Source organism: Pinus tabuliformis, chromosome 6 (genome assembly GCF_031772625.1).
Source record: "Pinus tabuliformis cultivar Carrire ecotype Pingquan chromosome 6, CPIR1, whole genome shotgun sequence".
Classification (NCBI taxonomy): Eukaryota; Viridiplantae; Streptophyta; class Pinopsida; order Pinales; family Pinaceae; genus Pinus; species Pinus tabuliformis.
The window spans coordinates 961000036-961025014 of record NC_142292.1 but is presented as its reverse complement, the minus strand read 5'-3'; the positions used below and the strand labels follow the sequence as shown (position 1 = coordinate 961025014).

Below are 24979 nucleotides of genomic sequence, written 5' to 3'. Positions count from 1 at the left end.
TCAAGAGAAGATGCCACCAAGCTTCCTAGCAAAGTCGTTGTCATCATCATCTTCTAGAAAGTCTTCATCTTCTTGCTCATCTTCATTCCTTTCCCACTCTTCATTGTCCTCATTCTCTGCATGTTCCAAATCATACTCTTCATGGTCAACATCTTCATCTTCATTGCTGTGAACAGCATCATTCATTACTGCATCTTCCTGGTCATCCACTACAACAGGCTTTGCTCTATTTGAAAAGGCTGATGGTTTGTCTTCTACAAGAGTATCCACGTCATTGGATGCCTCAGTGTCATCCACCCCAGGAGTAAAAGTGGGCAGTTCAAATGTATCACTGTCACCAACTGGAAGTTCTCCCTCTTCAACATCTTTTTCAGGTGGTGGCAAGCCATCATTTCCCTTGCTCAAATTGAAACTCTGAATGGCTTGACCCTACCCTTCTGTAGGTATATTTCCTTCATTGTCACGATTTTCTTGAGTCACTTTCCGTTTTTTCTTCAGAATATCACTTAATGGCTTTGGAGCTTGAAAGTCTTGTTCCCCACTTGAAACACCAATTACCTTGTTCAATCTCATCTTCCTTCCTTCCCAAAAGCCTATTCACATTTCAATATTCTTCCACACACTATGCCTTACGGCGTTTCCTTTGCAACATTAGGTGCAAATGCTAGTTATATTCCTCAATGAATAATTTCAATTAGGGTGTTTTTTTAAATAACAATGATGACACACTTGAATAATAATAATTAATAATAGCTATCTCATTAGCAATTTGAAAATTGAATTATAATAGATATTCTAATTATTTAAAAAAAAAAAAACCTTAATATAATTAATAAACAAAATAACTTTTTATATAGTCAATTTAATCAAAATATAAAATATGATAAAGATTTTTCAAAACTTCAAATTTAAGTTATTTAATTTACCTCAAAAGAAAAAACATCGTTTCATGTATTAGTTAAATTAAATCTGAGAAAAAAAATTAAAAACATATTTCAACCACATATATCTTTAATTTTCCTTAAACTGCTTCTGTAGTCAATAATCATTATCCTCATTGCTATATATATATTTCATAAAAATTTACGTAAAACAAATCTAATTATTTTTAGCATAATATTTTTAAATATAATCGTAATTGTAACCATCTCAAAAGGATTATTCTACTTCCATGGCAAATCCACCTTTTGACAAATTGGATCCATTACGATTACGATTAAGATCCGCTGTCATTTTCACATTCACTTTATGTTCAATGGATGTCGACATATTTCAACCAACGTCGTTGTACTAAATCACAGCCATCCAGGTTTCTTATCGAGTCTGTGAGGCGACCAGAGGAGTCCATCATGTCGTGAGAGGACCCAAGAATAATTGCATACTAGCTAAATCTTTCTTTATCTTTTTCACGATATACCAAATAACATACAACTTACCCGGAAAGGACACAAAAAAAACTCAAGGGCTGCCGGCGAAGTTGCCTGGAGTACAAACTTGTTCAGCCCACAAAATAGGTGGAAATTTTCATCTCCTGTAGATTTTGATCGAAACTTTGAAGTGACACGGTCTCAATCTATTTCTTCAGGATTCCGACCAGAATTTATGAGGGGTTGCATCATTTTTAGTAGAGAGAGAGAGAGCGAAAATTTAGATGCAATGGGTTTCTGACATTTGTAGAAAATTGTTTCGTGCGTTGACGATGAAGCGATACGAATCAGTCCTGTCTTTCGGTCCCATGGGTTATGTTTTGTGTGTTGATGAACATGGGCCCATCGTTATGTTTTGTGTGTTGATCATGGAAATGTTTCTTGATTCATTTGGAAGACATGTATCTACCAAAGAATGCCCATGACATAGCACTAGATAGATGGGGAACCAAGTATTCATCTGAGATATATGGTTCAGTTGGTTAAGATAAGAGGATTGAAACTCTAAAAATGACTACAATTTTTTAAAGCCATTGCAATTAAGTTTCTAGATCTACTAGATGGAATCTAAATACATCTAACTAGAATAAAATAATTTCCCAGCAACAAGTTAATATGTCCAAAAAAACCCGTGATATTGATTGTTGAACTTTAATTTGTAGAGTTGCAATTCTAACTGGATAGTCAACCAAAATTCTGCTATCAGGGTAGGTACTAGTGAGTTTTTCACAAAATCAAGAAAATGGAGGGATTCATAATGTTGCTACACCTTTACTAGAGAGGCCTCTAAAATTGGAACCAGAGACTGTCGGGCTAGGAAAAGATAAAATAGGAAATATTCCTCAGGATAAGGGAGTGCATTTAGACGATCTAAAACACTTTGTTATAGGGAAAAATATTGCAGGAATATCAGGAGAGACTATGAAACTATTCAAAGTAAAAGTAAAGGGTGTCACTCAACCTGGAGAAGGTCATATGATTGATTTCCTTGGAAGAGGCCCTAAAAAAATTATGATAACTTTCTTGCACTCAAAATAGTTCCTTAACAAAAGCTAGTATAAATGTTGCAACTACGCTCTGGTCCTTAGCACATAGGAATTCAAATTTGAATCCACTATGCTTGGATCCACCCCAAGATCAACCAACAAAGGCATCATATTTGGCTCAAAGTTCCACCCAAGAAGATCATAAAAAATCAAGAAATTTGGGACTAGAGGTCTCCAAAACTTCCTTGAAGGATGGGAAATCCAAGGCTCCTAAAATATACACCAGGAAACTCAATGGAATTGCTAGAGAAAATATTGTAAATGACCCAAAATAATAAGAAGCCAATGATTGACTAGGAATCCATGAGGGAAAATGCTCCTATATTCCATAAGAGAGAGAAAGATCCTGATACAAAGGATGATATGAATTGGGAAATAATAAGATGTGCGCATGTTGAAGATATTGCTGAAACTACAATGGAAAGTATTGCAACTGAAACAAAAAATTTTAAGCACAAAGATCCAGCACATTGTTTCTCCCACGTTTATCCTCAACCACATTGATCTGACTTCTCCTTCAAAATTTTAAGGGATATTGTGTGCATGTCATTCAATTGCAGGCCTCTTAGTGGAGTTACCTTAATTTGAAAACAATTTAGGTCAATGACATTAGACTTGGGAGATTAGGATATTGAGACTTAGACTTGTTAGCAATGGAGATCACTAGTCTAAGCCTAACTTGATTTCTCAATTGATGCATGATAGCATTTACTACAATCCTAATGTCGAGAACAAAGGCATCATTTTGAATTAGGTAGTTAGACCGCCTGTAGCTTTTGGCCCTATCAATTGTAATTTCCACTTCCACCCAGTGTTGGGTAGTGGGGGCTCTTGATATTAGTTTGCTATTTTCATGGATTAAAACTTGAATCATACTAGTTTCAATCAATGTATTGTATGCTTATGCAACAAATATGTTAAATGAGTGAACATAATTCAATTAGGGTAGAGCATTATTTCGAATGGGGCGTGGAACTTAATCAAAAAAATTCCTTCATGTAAAATTTTTGGTCTCAACCAAGATGAGTTCTTGATATCCAAATTAGGCCTCCTAAGGGTTTTTGAAAATGTGAACTCATCACAAATGCCAAATCTAATTTGGGGGTTTACATGTATGAAGATGTGAAATTAAGGTTTTGACACTTGAAACTTCACAAATTATAAAGAGATAAAATTGGCCATGGAGCTAAGCACATGTTCGTGTCTAGATACGTTTTAAACTAATAACATGTGAGAGACATATCCATTTTAATTATGATAACAAGAGGAAAGTGCAATCCTAGGGGCAATGTAATCACTCAGTTTTGACCCTTTGGATATTTTGAAACAAATTAAGTGAATATAATGATGGGATTCAACTCATATAAAATGACTCCATGTATAAATCATGTAAATACCTCATATGGATTCCTAGTGTGAAGCTCAAGGGAAAGGGTTGACTCATGAATGTCAACGCCTGTAATTATGCTTTTTATCAACCATGAGGTAGATTTGACAAAGAAATTTTAGGACATGTAAATATCATTTAAAAATCAATATAAAGGTGCAATAATAGTTGTGAATGAGCACGAGAGGATATACGAGTCCACTAAAGGAGAATAGGAAAGGGAAACCCAAAGGGATGGAAAATAACCTTAGTTTCTTAACTTTCCTATGTCTCAAAACAATCATCATTTCATCATCTTCCTTATTAAAAACCCCGACCAACAATCATTCAATGTATTCAATGGTTTGTTGGAAATTGTACCTTTCATAATTATGAGAACATGGGGGTTTAGTACAAGTCTTTGAGAGTAGAAGGTATTCCATCCCCATAGGAATTTGAACAATATCTTTTTCTATGCTCACTTTCTTCATGAAAATTCAAGTTGACCTTTCCTAGTAGGCTTATTCAATTCATCACTTCAACCATTCTATTCCATTTACTCATGCTTTTCCATGCTACACTCATGCCCATTCAACTTCAAACTGATAAGAGACCAAGGAGGGCTAGAGAAGAAGGAATGGTGAATCTAAGAAGAGAGATGTAGGGATGAAAATGAGTAAAGAGACTAGGATAGGAAACAATCAACATTCCCTATAGATAGTTTCTCATTGAGAGATCAAGAGCCAAGATATAAGGGTTGATATTCAAAGGTAGACAACATATTGGACTCCCTATACACACATTTAAGAGTATTATAATGGAGAATATTCTAAAGCGTCCACTCAGTAGAGAAGGGAAATATTTCCTTTGAGTTGTGTGGAGGAAGGGAGTGCCATGGCTATGATGGTTGGAAGGTTATCTAGAGAATTCTATGTTTAATACTTTGGATTAACTTGAAAACACAATTGGGTTGTATGAGTGACCTGAGTGTATTACACTTATTACCAATTCCTATTGACCTCATCTTAGAGCTGACAACTACATAGTATTGCTTATGGTTGAGTGGGAAATTTATGATCGAAAAGTAGTTCCCTAGGACCAACTTTTTTAGTGATAAACGTTTCATATCTATATTTGAATTCCTATTAGAATTTTGAAACTAAGCTTGTATTAATTTGTTTATGTGTTACTTGGGATGGAATACATGGTTGTATGATGTTTTCATACTTAGTTTTCCATGCTTGGGATACTTCATTACTTAATTGTTTTCTTGGTAAAATTTGAAATTCCTTGGGCGTATTTTGGCTTTGAATATACTTATGCATTCGAATTAGGTTGTCAAAGGTATGGATAAATTATATATGATGATGTGGCTACAAGCCAAATGAAATCATTGATGCTACCTTTGAAATATTTAAGCCTTAGAGTTTGAAGGACATTTGAAGCTTGAAGTCTTTTTTATTATCCAATGTTTAGACCCATTACCAAGTTCAAAATGATAGCTTTAATTGGTGATCGACCATTGTTGTTTTTATTTCAAAAGAGGTTCCTTCACAATAACTTAATGGGTCCCATGTAATAAAAGGAAGATCCTTTTAATTGGCCATTCTACATTGGTTTGAAATGGTTTTGGATAGACCAAAGTATTTTTACATTGAATTAAGTTAGTTGAAGTCTTCTGTGGAAGAGTATTATGGGCTCATTTCTACCTTTTGAATGGTAATAAATATTTTGAAGAGGTTTGATGATCTACTAAGACCTTTTGAAAGTTATATTTTTTAGGAGGCCCCAAAGGTCTATTGTAGCCTTTCAAAAAATATACCTTGAAAGATATCTAATGGATTTTTTTCAAAGTAAATTCGATCTTTTGATGATTCTTGATGGTCTATCAAGGCCTTTTAAAAGATGTTCATTTGAAAAGGATTGATGGGCTATTGGGGTCATTTGAAAGATAATATTTTTAAGGACCCTCATGGCCATTATTTTCAAGCTTGGAGTTATTATTTTGAAAGGGAGTTTGATTTTTCTAAGAGGCTTGATGGCTTTGCCAATGAGTAAATATTTCAAAAAGATCCAATATTTTGAAGGAGGTTATACAATGAAATATGTTATTTTGAAGAGGACCAATCGTTTATTGGGGCCTTTTAAAACAACACCCTCCAAAGGAGCCCAATGGCCATGACTCTTGAGGTCAGCATATTCTGTCAAAAGGGTCCAGTGGAAAGATTTTTTGAAAGGGAATATGATATTTCGAAGAGCCCCAATGGCTATACTATTTGGATGATATGGATTGTATCAATGTATTATTTTACATTCATATCGATTCTTTCAGAGTGGAAAAATCTGAGGAATAAGCTCATAGGACCATGTTTACTAGTGGGTCTTATTTTGGCAATTTGGGGGCTTAAACATTCCAAAGGCAGTGTGAGGCATTCCCTAAGTTTTTTCGGGTCCAAAAAATATCCCTTGTTTAAGACCCCTTGAATTTTTTTTAACCCGAGTTACCTTTTCAATGACACAAGAATGACCTCAAACAGAGTTTGTATGCAAATGTTATGCCATCTAGAAGTTGACCTTCCTATTATGACCACCATGATTCGAGAGGATGTCATGTCAACTCCATTACTCATGGAAAATCGCTAGCCACGTGAATATGATCAAGAAAATTCTATAAGGTTCAATATTGTAACTCTAGTTAAGAGTTGCACGAGTCAAACTTAACCCCAGTTAGATATCATGTTCTGTTATAACCAAGCCACTAGGAGGAAAAGGGTTCAATTCTATTCCTGTGCATTTTTTTTCCATAGTAGAGAAGAGTAGTTGAGAGGGAATTGAGAGAGGGAATAACATAGAGGTTTTGTTTTATTTAGTAACTCGCGGGTCATAGGTATCACTCCTTTGTATTTGCACCATTTCCATTAAGAGAAAGGGAGAGCAAAGCAGCCTCATCTTGCAGCTAGGTTTTCTATTGAAAGGGTTTTCTAGGTCATATCTTGGTGTTATTTTGTTTGTGAGCAATTATTTTACATGTTCTTTATTTTCCACATTTTATATATTGCATGCATAAGCAAAAAATTAATAATTTAATAAATCTAGAAAATGTAAGGAAAATTCACTCGCATTTTATAGATTTTGGATTTCAACATATTTTGATTAAATTTTTTGCGATGAATTGTCTAGTGGAATATCCATGAAATTTTATGAGTCATACAATCTATATTGGGGCCTTTTGAAAGATGCTCTTTCGACGAGGTCCGATGGTCTATTAGTGCCTTTTGAAAGATTTTTTTTTAAGGAGGCTTAATGGTCTATTGGATCCTTTCAAAACAAGATCCTTCAAAGTAGCCCAATAGACATGACTTTTGAGGTTGGGTTGTTCTTTCAAAAGGGTTCAATGACATTTTTCTTGAAAGGGCATATGATCTTTTAGAGAGCCCTATCGGCTTTACTATTGGGGGAATGTTTGCAAAGAGGTTAGATCTTTTAAAGAAGCTCAATGGTCCATTAGGGCCTTTCAAAAAATGTCCCTTCAAAGAGGTTTTATGGTCTAATGAGGCCTCTCAAGGGGTGTTATTTTAAACAAACTTAATAGGTCTACCCTTGAAACTATTGGTCAAAGTGATCTTCAAATAAGGTTGGATGAGTTTGTTGAGAAAGGGTCAATGGAATTATGTGTATAAAATATTTCAAATACATTAAGGTAATGTTACACTTAGGCCTAAGGTGAGTTGGTCAAACCACCCTCTTTTGGATGCTTTGTGACCTTGAGAAGTCTTAGGTTCAAGTCCAACTATTTCCCATTCTAAATACTTGCAGTAGCTCAAAATTTACTTCAACAAGGTGGTCATTTCCCAAAAAATCTGAAGGGCTCCTATTCACTAAAAGGTATGGCTTTCCATGTGCTTATAGGTGGGTCATAGATGGAAAGAAAAAGGATTGTAGACCAAACTATAAAGGGGTGATTTAACCTCTAAGTGGAAAAGAGAGAGAGAAGGGGTAAGGTCGTTCGAAGGGGGAGATGTAGCAAGGGATCCAAAGGGGTCTAAACTAGTGGAAAACAAAAGGGAAAATACAAAGAATAGTGCTCTACTCCCTCACCATGGCAATAAAAGAAGATGGATATGTGACACTATGGTTCTTCATTCGCAGGTGTTTTAGCTTTTGCGAATACATTTTTTGGTTTTTATTTCCATGTGATAGCATTATTAGTGACTATTTATATAGCCCACTCTTTTTGTATTAAAACATTAGAAATGTCATTTTATTAATAGCTAAAAAAAATACTAATATAGAAAACTAAACAAAAAGACATAAAACCCAATTAAAAGAATCAATAAATTGTAATTATAAATTATATGAAAACATTAACCAACCAAATAGAACGAAGTGGAAAACAACCTTAAAAATCTTGATGAGGAAAAATAGTTTGTAAGAAAAGAAGCCATTTTTTCAGACCCAAAAAATGACTCCAAATGTAACTAAGAAAAGGACATGTGGATTCCACTAAAATGACAAACAAGACAAATCAAAAGCAGAAACATAGTAGTGAGCCCCACAAAAAAGAGTTAACATCACACATAATGTAAAACGCTATCCCAGATTGGAACTCGAATGTAACTTAAAGATAAAGCTCTATATAGACATTGAAATCTACATCCAATATTACTTTACTTCAACTTTCCTACACTTCATCGCATATTTAAATTAAACAATTAATTTAATAATTTTAAAATTATAAATTAAAAAAATAAAACATTTTAATTATCTAAGATATAGAGATGCGGTGGGAGTGAAAATTTAGATTTTTTTTCGTTCTAAATTTAAATCAATTAATTTCAAAAAACCATATTACATCGTGAAATTAATTACTCCAAATTACATCTTCTATAGATTTTGATTTAAAAACTAGGATGATTTGTGGGCTTTTTTTTACACTTCCTCTTACGAACAACAATTCACTTACCGAGGCCATTTGGCACAACGGAGAATAATGTTTCTTCTTCAAATTTTTTAGAGATTACCAGTGCATACAATCCAGTATAACTTGGCATGTCTTTTTCGCTATTAGAATTATCAGAATCATGATTGCGCTTTTTCCCACAGATGGTCGGAACAAATATGGCTAAAGTTTTCTCGTTGTCCTTTGTTGAAATAATTTCCTCTGTTGGGGGTTACGTCAATGCAACTAGAATTGCCTAATATCCTAAGAGGTTGAGTGGTTGGAAGATGGTTGTTGATTATGATATTTGTACTTCTTTTGACCTCCAAGTGTCTTGGACTCTACTGCTAACTTCAGATCTCTATAGCCGTGGTAGCTTCTCTACGATTCCTTATTGCAGAAAACCCCTTTTGAGGAGGGAAACATGTTTTGGAGGTGCCCAAGTTTTTGGAAGATTTTGCATCTGAAGGCAATATTATTGTAATCCAATGGTAGAATATAATCCTTTCCCTCCTACATTAGGATGGTTTTGTCTGTTAAACCCTCGCTAAGGTCCACTTCCACACATGTATGGAAATAACTTAGAAAACCCTTCACCAATCTATCACTGTATATTTTGATATAACTACCAATAGAGTCACCAATACCCTCTAGGATCTTTGGCGTGATCCAATGAAGAGGCAGGTTTGGGAGCCTAACCCAAATTGAAACAGTCAAGGAATTCATGGTTAGAGGATTAAAATTTGGGAACCATCGTTGAATGGAAAGATGTGTCGGGCCCCAAAACCAAGGCCCCTAATTGAAGATCTTCTTTCGATCCTCCAAATATTTGAAGAAAACCTTGAAGTACCCCTTCAAGCAAAAAAACATGTCTACAATTTGATCCTAGTTCTGGTAAACCCATTCTCTGAGGGCAGATGACGAAGGCTAGAAGCCATTAAAACGTCATATAATGCCTTGAATTTCGAAATATGTTTTTATTCTCTTATGAATGCTCTCGTTCACTTGTAATGTTGGGATATTCAATGAATGTTCCACCACAAAATCATGACTAGAAAGTTCCTTTGTAATTTGAGGATTTGGGATTGACTTCAGGGCTTCTTTAAAATTCATGGTCCATGAATAAGAAGAGGCATCGCCACCCATGGCACTTCCTCTTAGAATTTCCATCTTCAACATCCTCCCTTCGAAGAGGAGTTTGAATGCTCCCACACCCATTGACCAACTCTCTGGTTGGAGGTTTTCTTTAAACAGATTGCAAACTTGACCAAACTCCAAATTGACTTGTCTTTGTGAAGATTTGGCTCTAAGATTTACACAACAATCCAGCCATAACAAGCCTAAGAAGGAATATGTCAATAACTGGCAGAAGCAATATATTTAAACCTCCACATGCTATCCATAATTTGCAAAGAGAATCCTTTCTAGAAATTTTGACAATCATATTGCAGGAAACCATGTTGCCTATACGTTTGATTTGTCCAGGTGCACTCAGAATCTTATAAGGCTCTCTAAAAATCGGGCAAGATGGAAAGAAAGCATTGAAGCCTTGAGCCTCCTCAACCCTCAGATTCCCACTAAGACCAAACGAAGGTAGCCTAACCAAACCTATAACAAGAATTCCTATGATCACATCAATGCAAGCTCCTCCACATAGGCTGCTAATCTCCGCATAATCCACCATACCCAGGCCACAGGCAAAGGACTCTGGAGGGGTGAGAGACTTCCCCGTCATCGGTAGCCATTTCTCCAGGTTCATAGCGACAGATCCGCTGAAACCTGCAATGAAAACCTTACTTGTGCACACAATACTTGTTATATTCATCAATGAATAATTTCAATTAGGGTGGCTTTTAAATAACAATGATAACACACTTGAATAATAATAATTAATAATAACTATCTCATTAGCAATTTGAAAATTGAATTATAATAGATATTCTAATTATTTTAAAAAAATGCTTAATATAATTAATAAACAAAATGACTTTTTATATAGTCAATTTTAATCAAAATATAAAATATGATAAAGATTTTTAAAAACTTCAAATTTAAATTTTTTAATTTGCCTCCAAAGAAAAAAACATCATTTCATATATTAGTTAAATTAAGTCTGGAAAAAAATTTAAAAACATATTTCAACCACATATATCTTTAATTTTCATTAAACTACCTCTAATAATAATTATCCTCATTGCTATATATACAAAAGAAATGTAATTATTTTTAGCATAATATATTTTAATATAATTGTAATTGTCACCATCTCAAAAGGATTATTCTACTTCCATGGTAAATCCAACTTTTGACAAATTGAATCCATTACGATTACGATTAAGATCGGCTGTCATTTTCACATTCACTTTATGTTCAATGGATGTCGACGTATTTCAGCCAACGTCGTTGTACTAAATCACATCCATTCAATACTAAATATTTCTGAGGCGGCCAGAGGAGTCAAGCATGCCGTGTTCACTACGATGTTCAATACTAAATATTTCTGAGAGAGAGAGCGAAAATTTAGATGCTCGTGAAAATGGAAAAGATTATTACAATTTATTGAGCTCGTGAAAATGGAAAAGATTATTACAATTTTAACAAGGCAACAGCGTAGCGGCAGTCCCTGCCGTATTGACTTTAAATACTATTTCAGTAAATAGTAATAATTATGGTAACAATTATAAAACGATTTTTTGTTGGATGTTTGGACCAGTTTTGTCCGTAAATAGTAAATAATTATAATAACAATTATAAAATGAGTTTTTGGACGTTTGGACTAGTTCTGTGTTTTGTTTGGACAATATTGACATAATAATTAAATTTTTATAAAATTACCATCATTGGAATTGCTTGAAGTATAAAGTATTTTTGTATCTTCGACACTGGATGCACTTGTACATAAAAATCTGAAGACACAGTATCATTATCATATGATTTTTGAATGCAAAGAATATTACTATGAATGACAGTAAATAAATAGAATATTACTATGAATAACAATAAATAAATAGAATTGTGAATAACAGTAAATAAATAGAACTGTGAATACCAGTAAATAAATAAATTATACACATTTGATGCAATTTTGCAAAGCCTTCCACAAAACCTATAACTATATCAAACATGTTTCTTGATTCATTTGGAAGACATGTATCTACCAAAGAATGCCCATGACATAGCACTAGATAGAAGGGGAACCAACTATTCCTCTGAGATATATGGTTCAGTTGGTTAAGATAAGAGGATTGAAACTCTAAAAATGACTACAATTTTTTAAAGCCATTGAAATTAAGTTTCTAGATCTACTAGATGGAATCTAAATACATCTAACTAGAATAAAATAATTTCCCAACAACAAGTTAATATGTCCAAAAAAACCCGTGATATTGATTGTTGAAATTTAATTTGCAGAGTTGCAATTCTAACTGGATAGTCAACAAAAATTCTGCTATCAGGGTAGGTACTAGTGAGTTTTCACAAAATCAAGAAAATGGAGGGATTCATAATGTTGCTACACCTTTACTAGAGAGGCCTCTAAAATTGGAACCAGAGACTGTCGGGCTAGGAAAAGATAAAATAGGAAATATTCCTCAGGATAAGGGAGTACATTTAGATGATCTAAAACACTTTGTTGCAGGGAAAAATATTGCAGGAATATCAGGAGAGAGTATGAAACTATTCAAAGTAAAAGTAAAGGGTGTCACTCAACCTGGAGAAGATCATATGATTGATTTCCTTGGAAGAGGCCCTGAAAAAAATTATGATAACTTTCTTGCACTCAAAATAGTTCCTTAACAAAAGCTAGTATAAATGTTGCAACTACTCTCTGGTCCTTATCACACAGGAATTCAAATTTGAATCCAGAATGCTTGGATCCACCCTAAGATCAACCAACAAAGGCATCATATTTGGCTCAAAGTTCCACCCAAGAAGATCATAAAAAATTAAGAAATTTGGGACTAGACGTCCCCAAATCTTCCTTGAAGGATGGGAAATCCAAGGCTCCTAAAATATACACCAGGAAAATCAATGGAATTGCTAGAGAAAATATTGAAAATCACCCAAATAATAAGAAGCCAATAATTGACTGGGAATCCGTGAGGGAAAATGCTCCTATATTCCATAAGAGAGAGAAAGATCCAGATACAAAGGATCATACGAATTGGGAAATAATAAGATGTGTGCATGTTGAAGATATTGCTGAAACTACCATGGAAAGTATTGCAACTGAAACACAAAATTTTAAGCACCAAAATCCAGCACATTGTTTATCCCATGTTTATCCTCAACCACATTGATCTGACTTCTCCTTCAAAATTTTAAGGGATATTGTGTGCATGTCATTCAATTGCAGGCCTCTTAGTGGAGTTACCTTACTTTGAAAACAATCTAGGTCAATGACATTAGACTTAGGAGATTAGGATATTGAGACTTAGACTTGTTAGCAATGGAGATCACTAGTCTAAGCCTAACTTGATTTCTCAATTGATGCGTGATAACATTTACTACAATCCTAATATCGAGAACAAAGGCATCATTTTGAATTAGGTAGTTAGACCACCTATAGCTTTTGGCCCTATCAATTGTAATTTCCACTTCCACCCTGTGTTGGGTAGTGGGGGCTCTTGATATTAGTATGCTATTTTCATGGATTAAAACCTCTCATTTTTTGATGAATCATACTAGTTTCAATCAATGTATTGAATGCTTATGCAATAAATATGTTAAATGAGTGAACATAATTCAATTAGGGTAGAGCATTATTTCGAATGGGGTGTGGAATTTAATTTAAAAAATTCCTTCATGTAAAATTTTTGGTCTCAACCAAGATGAATTCTTGATATCCAAATTAGGCCTCCTAAGGGTTTTTGAAAATGTGAACTCATCACAAATCCCAAATCTAATTTGGAGGTTTACAAGTATGAAGATGTGAAATTAAGGTTTTGACGCTTGAAACTTCATAAATTATAAAGAGATAAAATTGGCCATGGAGCTAAGCACACAAGCACCATTTCAAAGCCTAATCCCTCCTTTACAGATTGGATTTTTTCCCCTATGAAGGATAGAATTTCACAAAATTTATTAGAGGAATGGAAAGCCCCAAAAACTAGACATATGCTTTCCCAAAAGATGGTTCAAGTCCTAACATTATGGAAAAAAAGGCTTTTGACATTTGGAGTCCATTTCTAAATCAATATTAGTAAGCTTGCTTTGAAAGGTGTAGACATTACAATTATAGAAGGTTAGGTCATTTTGGAAACCTATAAGGAAAGATCCAATTAAGAATCAATATGAAAAATAAATAAGCTAACAGTGGCTAAAATTAGCAACAAATTAGATTTTGAAAGAACTTCTAAATCAACATTAGTATTAGATGACAAATAGATTGAATATCTAGGTATCACTTAAATTCTATGAAAAAGTCAGTGAATGGAAGCAACTAGTTCGGTGATCTTGTGGGAAATTAATTTTGGCTTGTGAAATGCAACTTGTGACCTATCAGTACTTAGGTATGAATTGTCTCCATTATGTAAAGGTCATCTTTACCTCTAATCAAATAAATATAAATGTATACATTCCTAAAGCTAGCTAGATGCTTGTTTGTTCATGTCTTGAAGGTACAAAAAGCCTCAGACATAAACATGATTGGCCATGATTACAATTTATAATCTACATGTCATTACCATCATATCTGTGTATTTACAGATTATTGCAATATAGTAGAAGGGTACGCTTATAGACTTGACATTATTTTGTGTGTTTTACTGAACTTTTCTAACTCTATGCATCTTGAACCATTGTTGCTAGAGGAAGTTGGCTTCCTTCAACTCTCTCATTACTTTACATGGCTATTATGTATGTTATGCAATATGGAACCTTCAAAAGTTGTGAATTTTATATGGAAAACAAGGATTGCATGGAAAGAATACTAAATTTTGAATTTGGTCTTCGGATATTTTTTGGAGATAGAATAGAACTTATCTCCAAATATGTAGTAACACAACTGCTAATATTTGATACACATAGAATAGAATAGTTTTTGGTCTTATATCTTTAATTTACAAAGATTCTATTTCAATTGTTGTGGATTATCATGTCAGCATGCAAAGTCATATCTTTATTCTAGCATCTCTTGGCATATGTAAAGAATAGGTGGACTACCTTTCTTTTTTATTTGTAACTACTCATATCTGCATGTCAAAAATCCCTCATCACATAATCAAAAGTACAACTATTTTTCTTATCCGTTTTCACTTTCACACTGTAACTTCATTCCTTTCCATTTAGTGTTATGTTCCACTTGTCATATTTGTCATTGATAGTCAAGGAAACATTAAAATAGCCTTAGATGTCGCATTGTTAACTTCCATACGTGTTGAGTCACCATGGTAAAACCCTCCCCACATACATACATTAAGCAGATTTTCAACATGATAATCCTGAGAGCACAAAGCACTTATGCACACAAAAGTGTTATCTGACCTGCTCAAATCAATGCAAGTTACAAACTTGAAATAAGAAGAGCCTTAGTGTAGTTGGGTTAAATGCTTAATGCTATATTACAGTCTTCCACTGATGTTATGGACTTTGTACTTCAACAACCACCATTCAGAGATGGTCTAGAGGAATGAATCGATGCTTTGTTGATGATAGAGGACAACTATCCAATGATGTCCATTCTTTATTACAAGCCGATATAATCAACTCTTCTAAATATTGTGAGGCCAATTATGTCCTTGAATGGGATTGAGGATATCATTGTCGACGCAGCGCAACAAAGCCCAAGATACCTGGGAATGTTTGGATCACAACAAGAAGGATTGGAAGACATGCTCAAAGTTATAAAAATAAAGGATGATACATACACATAATTTACCAGAACTCACACCTAGAGGTAATTGAAGAGTTCACATGAACTGAGAGAAGTGCCCACAAAGACACATAGATAAATGTTGGAACTCCAAAATACTATGGAAAAACTACAAAAACATATGAGGTAAAATACCTTTGGTGAGATATGGTGTCTAGTGAATTCCCCTCTTAGGATAAGACATGCATATGCTCTAGTTAAATAAGGAGAGATACCACTATAAGGCTCTCCTATATAGTCCTTTAAAGACACACCTGTAAAGGATAAAGGACCTATAAAGGATTGGATAGCTATTTTATATTGATAGGCAAGGATGGAAGTAGATAAGCAAGGATAGCCAAATATATTTATAGGAACCTCTCGAGGTTAAACATTACCATCACATATGAATATAACTTACACAATTTAAAAATATTATAAGATTCAAGGCTAATAATAAATTGGCTTAACAATGTTTTTAGCTGAGAAATTTCACCCAACAACCTATTTTTGAGGAAAATTGGAGAATTGGAGAATTTAGGAGGGTTTCATATAGGTTACTCTCTCCTACATATTCCAAGAAAGGAATCAACTGGTTGTTTGGATATGCTTGGTGCCTAAAGATAAGGGTGGACAACTTTTAGATTATTCTCATAAAACTTTTCTTTGATATTTCTATTGCCATTTATAATTTCCAATTTTAATAGAAATTATCCATTCTGCTTACGTTTTTTATAAAACACATATGCAAGATTGTACAAAGGGACTATTATTACGTCAAGGTCACATGTTATCATGATGGAAATAGTCTTCTAAATATTTTGATGTTGAATCTATGGACATTATTATGTCTTTTCATTGGAGCTGTGAAAGGCTATAAGAATGCATGAGAAACCTCTGCTCAATGTAATTTTTCTCTTTTATCAGTAAATTATAATTTTTGGAGGCAGGAAAAAAATGACCTCCCAAGACATGGTGAGAACCGTGATAGAAATTTAGGTGGAACGGAAAACTCTCATCACCAACGAGATAGAGAGAGAGACGGAATCAAAAACAATAGTAACAAACTTCATACATCTTGCTTGCTCAAGCCTTAATATTCTTTCATGGCTTGAAGACCTTCTAGAGTGAGCATTCCCTGTTGAGGGTCTTTGAAATTCTTGTCTCTAGATGCCTTTCAGAAAGAAAAATGACACTAGTTAATTGAGTCAGGCAAGGATGGATTAATTTCTGTTGGATATAGTTTAAACAAGGATGGATTGAGTTTTGTTAGATACACTTTAAACTTTCATCTAAATAAAAATAAAATAAGAAAGAAACTACCTAATCATTATTACCGGGCATGTTTGCTAACCGAGAGAAGGTACTGCTTTGAGCACCTATGGATTCATTCTCCAGATCATGGATAAATGATAATATGGAAGTAACACATATTACAAAACTAATAAACTATTCACGTTTGTTGTGTAGATTGAAATTTCTATATTTTAAGTACCTAGGGGAAGTTATACCTAGGATAATCTTGGCCGAGTGTTGCTAATACATCATAGATTTGTTTTAAAACCATTGTTGCTCACACCTACCTTGATTACTATAAGTAGTCTAAGGTTTGTACAAAGAATGCATGGGCTTGTACAAAGAACACCATTCGTTCTTGGGACCAAACTACAATTCCTACTTGTTGTAGTAGTTGCAACACCCTCCAAATTTTGGCCTATGATTAATTTCAGAGCCTTCCTTGGTCCTATACATTGTTGTCGCAAACACTAAGACTCATTTCATGTATCTTTCTGGAGTGTTTTGGTCCCGTTTGTTACTTAGGAAAAATGTCGTATTTTGTATGTGGGTTGTCGCATCAAGTGTAAAAGCTCATTCTGGTGGTTTCAAGGGTCTATCTTTGTTTTTATAAGTTTTCCTAACCATATAAACATATGTCACACTCGTTCACAAATTTTTGAGCACTGCCTTACATGTGTCATAACGGTCATCATAAAGTGTATCTATGGTGTCGCACTTGTCGTAACTGGTCATAGAGCAGTCACACACAGTAAAATGTATTTTTTATGTGTCATGGGTGATCTATGTTATTGATTCGCCAACTTTTTTAAGTGTTATATCACAATCGAAGCTTTATCTAATTCACAAATCAGTCTCACTGGTCTAACACTTAACCATTTCTGAAGAGGCTTCTCGACCCAATAACTTGATCTCACCTGACCTGCTCGGACTACGCATTATGCGGTTCTAGTCCTCTAGCTATGACCTTGACTTTTGGTTCTGTGTAATGCATAGATCCTGCCTCTCAGGATTGCTGCACTAAGAAATTCCTGAGCCCAAGACCTAGCCTCCACATCAAGAATTGTGCAATCCTCTTAGATATCCTAGCCTTAACTGTGCATTGCAAAAACCCAAGCCCCAAGTTATCTCCTCGAGCCTATGAAATGTGCAATATCTCAGTGGAACAACCTCCCTTACCTCTCAGAACTGTGTACAGTGACCATTCCTTCAACCTGTCCCACTGGCTGAAAAAACTGCGCATATTTGTCCCTCATCCCAGCTTGAACTACGCATTGCGCAATTTTATGCCTTAAGCCTCTACCCTAGCTGCTAGAACTGCGCAATGCGTAGAATCCCAACCTCCCTTGACATCAAAAATTGTGCATATTTATTTCCCACTGTCTATTCCCTTAACTATACCCCATGCTCTCTAGAAGCTGCACAGTATTGTCCTTCAAGCCTCCCTGATCGGTGCACTGGACAGTCTCAGAGTTCAATCTCTCCCCCTTGACTACTGGAACTATGCAATGCATAGTCACTGAACCCCTCTCCCTAGCTTGTCACTTGTACCGGGCTCAATTGATGGATCAGAATGCATCATCTTAGACTAGGGGTTTTTTTTAGGCTGATGTCGTCTCATCATGAATGAAGCGCAGATACATGTATCTTATCACATGATGGAGGGATGATGGAGAAGGGGATGAAGGAGGAGGACATGCAAAATACATTCATGTAGCTAAGCATGAAAGCTGATAGACTACCATGGAAAAGCAAAGGGACACCAACTCGCGACCACAACTCAAAGACTTGAGACCATTGAAGATTCCTATCACTAAGCCATGAGGAGGTGGAAGACAAGAGCATTCTCAAGAAAACATCATTCACAACAGCAACAATGGCTTGACATTGCCACATCATTCAAGCAGTTCATATCAGTAGTGCCATGTCATGTCTTGTCATGAGTTGTCATATGCCACATCATCATTGTGGAAAATGTATATTGTATTCATTGTAAAGTGGAAGTCCAAAGGACAGATATGTAATATGGAGAGTCGTGTAAGATGAAAAGTCATAGGAATTCAAACAATCATGAGGGTAGTCAAAGAGTCACAAGGATGGGAAGCATCAACCCTTGGTTATGTATACTCCCACATTGTATGAGAAAAGGACCTTTCACCTCGGCTCCTCCCGCTAGGAATTAGACAAATAAGCTAGTTCTCTGAGGAGAAAGGAGTGGTTCCAATGTTCCACTACTGGAGCTAGTGATGTACATTGTAAACATGTGTCTTGAAACTTTTACTTAATGATAGAAGCCTTCAAGGCCAACACATTCTTCATGTATGGATTATGAATGTTTGTAATACTATTATGTGAATGTTCGTATTTCATGTTTGCTTTCACATGTGATAGGATAGTTGAACTATTTCATTTGTTTTCGTACTTAACTTATTTATAATATGTTGTAATGGTTGTTATTGTTGTCCCATCCATGTGGACTATTCTGTAGGAGATTAGATAGATGTTTCTTCATTTTTTGGTTGTAATGACCATCGCATCCTCTGTGGACTATTCCGCTAGATGTTAGGCGGATCCTTTCAGTTCATGTGTGTCTCTTCTTGGGTGGTACTACTACCTCTCACTTCGAGGCTCACTTTTCTCCCCTCTCCACAGTAGATCAAGAAACTTGACACATTTAATACTGAACACTCACAAGGCACACCTCCTCACTTTTCAAAGACACCATTACATCCCTCTCTCATGCAGACAGTTAGAGCCAATGCATATCTTTAAGATATGTGGCAACTGGGATGATATTCTGGATGGGGCTCCTACACCAAATGGTGTGAGGTCTAATTGGGACTTCACATCAAGGATACCCCTTGGTTGATGGATTTCCAGCACCGTCAACATTGGCGCTAGAAGGTGGGCCAGATGACAAGCTGAGCTTGTTGAATCTGGTTTGAAGCTCTTATCTAAAATGGCTTATACACAAATATTACTCCCAAGGTGTTTCTCCAATTTTTCCCTTTATCAATTTTCAATCCCCGATGAGCCTCTCGATCACTTGTCCCAGTTAAAGTTTGACGGTGAGGATGGAACACCCATAACCGAGCACATTTATGATTTTCTTAAATTTTGTGAATTTTACAAAATTGATGATGACGAATTTGCTTGTGTGCTTTTCTTCCTCACCCTTGAAGGTCGTCTTAATCGATGGTGCCATACACTACCACCTGATTCCATCCATTCCCTTCATCAGTTCCTCGGGGAGCTCCATCAAGCCTTTGACATGTATAATTACCGAGATGTTTGTAAAAGAATCAATCTCTTAAGAATGAAGCCTAATGAATTATTTGAGGATTTTTCTGATCAATTCCTTCATCTTTGTTGTGAAATTTCTGAAGAAGTCATGAATCAAGATTTCTTGAAACACGAGTTTGAGAACTTGGTTCTTATCTCTTTACACTGTGAACCTAAACCCCTTGATTTTTCTACTCCCCCAACTCTTATGAATCATGAGAAACCTTTGATTCCGGAGGAGGAATCTATTACTCCTTTTGTGCCTTGTCCTCCTCCTTTTCCAGTCCCGATGTGGGTATCTTTGTGTGATAACATTAAAGTTAAAAAATCCGCAAATAAAATTCCTAATTCACCTTCTCATTCTTCTTCTATTTATGATTCATATTCAATGGAGGAAATTCCATAATGGCTCATGAAGCCTATGGTGAAGACTAACTCCTCCATTCCACAAGATGATCTCATTGTTCATAACTCTAGTATGAATTCGTGTTATCCTCCTGATCAATTGGCTCCACCAGTGGGTCTTTCACACTCTCTTGATTTTCGCGTTGCTGGTTCAAATTGCGATTAGGTACAAGGAACTCACTTTACACAGGAAGAGGAGAAGGAAGGTGAAGATGCTCTAAATATTTCTTGTTTTTGTCAAGATCCTCCGTGTCAAGGTTATGCACTTCCGTTCTTGGGTGATTGTCAATATGATAATATTGGTAGTGAATCAGATGCAATCAATTATTTCAATCAATCCATAGCCTCGATCAACAACCATTCCAATGATGTTGATTTTATTGATGCATGCAATCACGAATGCCCAGGTGCATCAGCTGATATTTTGGTCTCTCACGAAGATTCTACTTTGGATCCAGAATCCAATTCAGATAAATAATATGTGCTTAATGAAACTTCCTCTTCATCTCACTATCCCTTGTGCTCTACCATCTGTGATACATCTACTTGCGATAGGGTTACTCCATGTTCTTCAAGCCCATTATTCGATGAGTTAACTTCTCAATTGGCACAATTTGGTGAGATTATCCATGATGCAAATGAAAACAAGAAAATCATTGAGTACTCTTCCCAACCCTCATCATCTCTCCACTTGCATGAAGACAACTCTTCAAAATAGCTTGCTCATGAAAATTCCTCGATTCATTTATCTTTGAATTTGCGATCAGAAGAACCTTTCGACTTGAGTAATCTGGTTAATGAAGTTGAGGAATCTAGTCAAACCAGTGAAAAAGATGGCTTCCATTTGATGAGAAGTGGGCTTATTGAAACCGATAGTAGCATCTACCCTCACACCATGCAAAATCTGGTACAATCTTCAAAATGTGATTTTAAAATTCTAGAAAGTTCGGGGACCTGCCAGGGAGTCGAGGCACTTCAACTTTCGTTGATGGTTATGTCAGGATCGTAAGCCTCCCAAACTAAGTCAGATCTTGTTGCTCCCAATCAAGAACCCTCGAAACCCTTGCAAACGTTCTGAAATCCAGAGACCATTTGTACAGTGAAAATTTTTCCTCAAAATCAAAACAATGTGAGTTTTTTTGCATCTATCCTACATGACTCACAACAATTTGTCTAGTGATAAAATTTTCTAAAAATCAAAACAATGCAAGTATTTTGCCACCTATCCTCTAGGTCAAATCCCACAACCCATTGTACAATGGTAATATTTCCACAAGAATTAGAACAACGCAAGTTTTTTCCCACATGTTCTCCAGGTCTAGAATAGGTAGTTGGTTCACCACATCTATATTAGGGTTTTAGGTTCGAAAATAGTAGAAGCATCAATTGAAGCCCTACAATGGAAGGCCACAACATGTAACACAAATAGTGTAGGTTTTAACCCCGTACAGAAATTACCTGCATACGAATTCTAAAACACATAAAATAAACAATGCGAGAGCATAACACATAAAACACATATACACAGAGATTTTCCCCTGGATCCCAAAAATGGGACTACCAGCTTGATTTTTCATTATGTTCCTTTCAATGTTACAATACATATTTATACATGCCGAAGCATCTAATACCATGGACCGAAAATCATCATGTCCAATACTATGGATCGAAAATCATCGCATTCAAAAAACATGTGTGAAAATCATGCACAAAACCATAGGTGGGTCCGCCCAACTTAACATAGATTCCAAAACCAAAATTTTCCGGGGCGCTGCCCCAGACCCCATAAAGTGGGGTTACCTGCACCCCTCAAACCCCTTGTGACCCCCTCGCTACGCAATCAGCACAATGAAGGGGGGGGCTCCGCCCCCCTCTAACCCCCCAATTAACTACGTGGGCTAGTCATGGAAAGAATATAACACAACCCAACATTCTCCCACTTGTTGTTTTCTTTCCACAGGGGGCCACAAGAGAGCTTAGTCATTTATCCAGCCCTGCAACACCCATTGTTTCTCTACACCAAGAGAACTTCTCAGAGCTCATAGATTTTGTCAATGCATCTACAATATTCTTCAAAGTGTCCACCTTTACCAGAAACACCTTTTTGTCTTCTATCATATCCCTCACAAAGTGATACTGAACATCAATGTGCTTTGTCTTTGAATGATATGCAGGGTTCTTTGCCAAGAAAATTGCACTTTGGCTGTCACAGTCTATCCTTATAGCTCCCTATACTAACCTCATACTTGAACATAATCTTTGCAACCAAACTGCTTCCTTGCTTGCATGAGTGGCTGCCATGTATTCTGTCTCTGTAGTTGATAGTGCCACTACAGATTGTTTCTTACTCATCCAACTGACTGCACCTCCAAATAGGTTAAACACATACCCACTTGTAGATCTTCTCTGATCCAGATCTCCAGCCCAGTCTGCATCAACAAAGCCACGAATATCCAACAGTCTGTCCAATATTGGTCTTCCTTGGTAGCACAAACCATAATCACTAGTGCCACAAACCCGCTTCATTGTTGTCCAATGCTCCTTTCTTGGTTTTAACATAAACCTGCTCAATACTCCCACTGCATGTGCAATGTCTGGTCTAGTACAGACCATTTCATACATCAGGCTACCGACTGCACTTGCATATGGAACACGGGACATGTCCTTTTCCTCTTCTTGTGTCTTGGGACACTGTTCAGCAGATAACTTTACACCTACAGGAATAGGAACCTTCACCGGTTTACTATCCTGCATATTAAATCTCTGCAATATTGTCTCGACATACTTCCTCTGGTTTAACCAGAGCTTCCTCTTTGCTCGATCTCTTTTAATTTCCAATCCCAAAATATAGTTTGCAGCACCAAGATCTTTCATGTCAAATTTGGAGGACAAATGTGTCTTCAAATCCTGGATAATTTCTTTGTCATTTCCAACTAGCAACATATCATCAACATACAAGACTAGATAAATAATACGATCACCAATTAGTTTAAAATACACACAGCGATCTGCTTTGCTCCTGGTGATGCCAAGTCCCCGTGTAAATGTATCAAATTTCTGATACCACATCCTTGGTGATTGTTTTAACCCATACAGAGACTTCTTTAACTTGCATACCAGTTTTTTCTTACCCTTCACCGCAAAGCCTTCAGGTTGCTTCATGTAGATTTCCTCTTCCAGATCCCCATGAAGAAATGTTGTCTTCATATCCATCTGTTCTACCTCAAAATCAAAAGCAACAACAACAGATAAAAGTAATCTAATAGAAGTTTCCTTGGCAACAGGAGAAAAAATATCACCAAAATCAATTCCCGGCACTTGGGAATAACCTTTTGCTACCAACCGAGCTTTGTATTTCTCCACCTTTCCTTCTGCATTTGTCTTCTTCTTGAACACCCATTTGCTGCCAATGGGTTTCCTTCCAGCCGGCAACTCCACCAGATCCCAAGCCTCATTTTTGTGCAAAGATGCCATTTCATCAACCATGGCCTCTTTCCAGAGTTTTCCATCCTTTGAATCTACTGCTTCCTTCACAGTTCTGGGATCATCATCAGTAATAGATAAAGCAAAATTTGAACAGAAAGCAGATGGACTATACCTTTCTGGCTGCCTTCTTTCTTGAACTGATCTTCTCACACTCAGAGTTTGTGGCTCTTCATCTTCTGATTCCTCCTTTGCTGTAGAGTTTGATTCTTCCTCCTTTAGCTCAAACTCTATCTTCTTAGGTTCCTTTGGTTGGACTTCATGTTTAATAACATCTTTCACCTCTCTGAACACCACATCTCAGCTGTACACAACCTTCCTTGTTACTGGGTTCCAAAGCTTATAACCCTTTAAACCATCCTTATACCCAATAAAGATGCACTTTTCAGATTTACTATCCAACTTGGTTCGTTTCTCCTTTGGAACATGTACATATGCATCACATCCAAATACCCTCAGATGTGAAAGAGAGGGTTTCTTACCAGTCCATACCTCTTGTGGAGTTTTATCCTCCAACGCTGATGAAGGTGATCTGTTGACCAGGTAACATGTTGTCTCCACCGCCTCTACCCAGAATTCATGTCCTAACCTGGCACCACTGAGCATGCTTCTTTCCCTTTCCATCAACGTCTTGTTCATTCTTTCTGCAACTCCATTTTGCTGAGGTGTATATGGAGTAGTCTTATGCCGTGCTATACCACACTTCTTACAGAATTCTTCAAATTCCTTACTGCAAAACTCTCCACCGTTATCTGTCCTCAGCACCTTTATCTTCTTCTCTGTTTGGTTTTCCACCAGAGCCTTGAATTCTTTAAACTTGTCAAATACTTCAGATTTATTCTTAAGAAAATATATCCATGTATTCCTTGAGAAGTCATCTATAAA

General features: G+C 36.0%; 1 protein-coding gene across 1 annotated transcript in view; it reads right to left on the bottom strand.

Annotated features, from left to right (window-relative positions):
• The window catches only part of LOC149262142 (uncharacterized), a 61903-nt gene continuing 36924 nt past the window's right edge, over window positions 1-24979 (bottom strand). Inside the window, exon 2 of the mRNA XM_089375068.1 lies at window positions 1-429. Coding sequence (XP_089231194.1) covers window positions 1-429 — 429 coding nt within the window. The remainder of the gene's footprint in view (window positions 430-24979) is intronic.